This window comes from Chiloscyllium plagiosum, chromosome 28 (assembly GCF_004010195.1).
Source record: "Chiloscyllium plagiosum isolate BGI_BamShark_2017 chromosome 28, ASM401019v2, whole genome shotgun sequence".
Lineage (NCBI taxonomy): Eukaryota > Metazoa > Chordata > Chondrichthyes > Orectolobiformes > Hemiscylliidae > Chiloscyllium > Chiloscyllium plagiosum.
The window spans coordinates 2907213-2909721 of NC_057737.1; the positions used below are offsets into that span (position 1 = coordinate 2907213).

General features: G+C 52.7%; 1 protein-coding gene across 1 annotated transcript in view; it reads right to left on the reverse strand.

The window, feature by feature from the left end:
- LOC122563886 (protein KIAA0100-like) overlaps nucleotides 1-2509 on the reverse strand; it is a 67496-nt gene that overhangs the window by 13753 nt on the left and 51234 nt on the right. Inside the window, exon 23 of the mRNA XM_043718093.1 lies at nucleotides 1245-1247. Coding sequence (XP_043574028.1) covers nucleotides 1245-1247 — 3 coding nt within the window. The remainder of the gene's footprint in view (nucleotides 1-1244; nucleotides 1248-2509) is intronic.

Below are 2509 nucleotides of genomic sequence, written 5' to 3' on the forward strand. Positions count from 1 at the left end.
TCATTCAGCATCTTCTCCACGGCTTTTAGTACCTGCCAGGGCAACGTAACTCAGTGTCAACACTCCCAGGACAGGCACAGCACAGGGCTAGATACAGAGTAAAGCTCCCTCTACACTGTCCCCCATTAAACACTAATGGGACATGGACAGGGACAGGGACAGCACGGGGCTAGATACAGAGTAAAGCTCCCTCTACACTGTCCCCATCAAACAAACTCAGGACAGGGACAGCACCGGGTTAAATACAGAGTAAAGCCCCCTTTACACTGTCCCCGTCAAACACTCTCAGGACAGGGACAGCACCGGGTTAGGTACACAGTAAATCTCCCTCTACATTGTTCTCATCAAACACTGCTAGGACAGGGACAGCACAGGGTTCGATACAGAGTAAAGCTCCCTCTACACTGTCCCCCATCAAACACTCCCAGGTACAGGGACAGCACGGGGTTAGGTACCGTGAAGTTCTCTCCACTCTTTGAATCTGACCCTCTGACAGTGCGGCACTCCCTCAGCACTGACCCTCCGACAGTGCGGCGCTCCCTCAGCACTGACCCTCCGACTGTGCGGCGCTCCCTCTGCACTGACCCTCCGACAGTGCGGCGCTCCCTCAGCACTGACCCTCCGACAGTGCGGCGCTCCCTCTGCACTGACCCTCCGACAGTGTGGCGCTCCCTCAGCACTGACCCTCCGACAGTGCGGCGCTCCCTCAGCACTGACCCTCCGACAGTGCGGCGCTCCCTCTGCACTGACCCTCCGACAGTGCGGCGCTCCCTCAGCACTGACCCTCCGACAGTGCGGCGCTCCCTCAGCGCTCACCTATGCACTCCTCTCTCGATTGGCTCCTCTTACCTGTGGTGGTGCTGACCATTCCCCCCACAGCCTGCCCACTCTCCATCAGCTCTGCCACCGAGTCTAGGTTCCGTGACCGATGTTCTTCGATGTTCTTGACCTGATGGTGCATAAGACAGTGTCAGAACCTGAACCACATTGAACACGTTCAGGGGTAATTAGGAATTGGCATGAAGAATGAACTACTCCCATGATACCCATGTCCCAAGAATTAATTAAAGGAGAGATGATTGACTGTCCCTTTGTCCCAAGAGCATCCTGCCCCTGGGGTACTTTTTGTGATGCCTTTGTGATTCAGCTGCTGTTCAACATTCCTGGAGAGTATACAGGTTTGAACCTTCAGCACTCGGACAATGCACAACAAGAACTTACTTTTTAAATAGTAAATTCCCAACGCACTCCATGTGAGTGTCATCAGATTAAATCTGACACCGAGTACATAATAAGATCTTAGAATGTGACCTGAAACTTAGTCAAAGAGATCGGCTTTTATGGATCGTCTTACAGGAAGATATATTTCTGTGGGAGTTTCGGAGCTTAGGTGAAGGTGAAGGACCTGTGACCCTGTGCTTGGGAAAGGGGTAAGGAGCTAAAAAAAGACTGATCCTGGAGACATCTAACCTCACCACTCTTGTGTGCTTTCTTTCTTTGTTTTTTTCTTTCTTTTTACTCCTGCTGTTTTTCTTTTCTTTCGCTCTTCTTTGGAGCTTTCTGCAGCGGGTTAGTCAGCATGGCGGCTTGAGCAGGCTATGCACAGAATGGTGGCTCCTCCTGGTGGCCGGAGGCAGCAGCAGACCTCAGCAATGGGACATGGTGGCCACAGTGGACCCCTTATCAAGATGGCGGCGCCAGCACTGGTCTGGCAGTGGAGCCAGGGACTCCTGATTGCTCTAAGTCCGGAGCAGAGACTTCTGCTGTTGGCTAGGCAGTGGCATGGTATGCCCGGAGCCAGGAACTTTTGGTCGCGGGATGAGTGCGAGTTCAGCACAGAATCTGGCACTGGCAAGGTGGGCCCAGTGGCAAAGAGATGGCACCTAAAGAGCAGTGACTCCTATATTGGTGGGTGTGGTGCAGGTGGTAGCGAGGCAGTGAAGGAGGGGTGGTGATGCAGGTGTCTTTGGTGAGCCAGCTCATGGCTGTCTTTCAATTATATCTTTCATCCTTTTTATTCTTAAGCTATTCAAAATGGCGCAGGACCATGGCAACTGTTGAAGCTTTTCGCTGTACTTTATTATTCATTGTACAATGCCATTGACAATAAATAATTCATTCATTCACCTCTAACCACAGCTGACACTCCTCCTTCTCTGCAGGGTTGGTCTCCATGGTGGCAAAGTACTGCATTCCATCCAGCAAACATGTCCAGGTGGTCTTCTGCTTGAGGGTGTCACTGTACCAGGCAGGGTGGTGTAGGCACTGCAGCAGCTGAGCCTTGGTGGCACTGACAAAAACACAGCCCACTGTCTCCGCACCACGTAACATCACCTGGTGGCAGAGGCAGAGAGAGAGCGAGGAGTCAGAGGGCAGGCAGAGTGAGCGAGAGGAGTGAGAAAGACAGAGCGATGTGGGTTAAGGAGAGAGTTGGAGGAATGAAAGTAAGAGGTGAGAGAGAGGGAAGGGTGGGGGGAAAAGGTGGGGCAGGGAGGCAGACAGAAGGCTG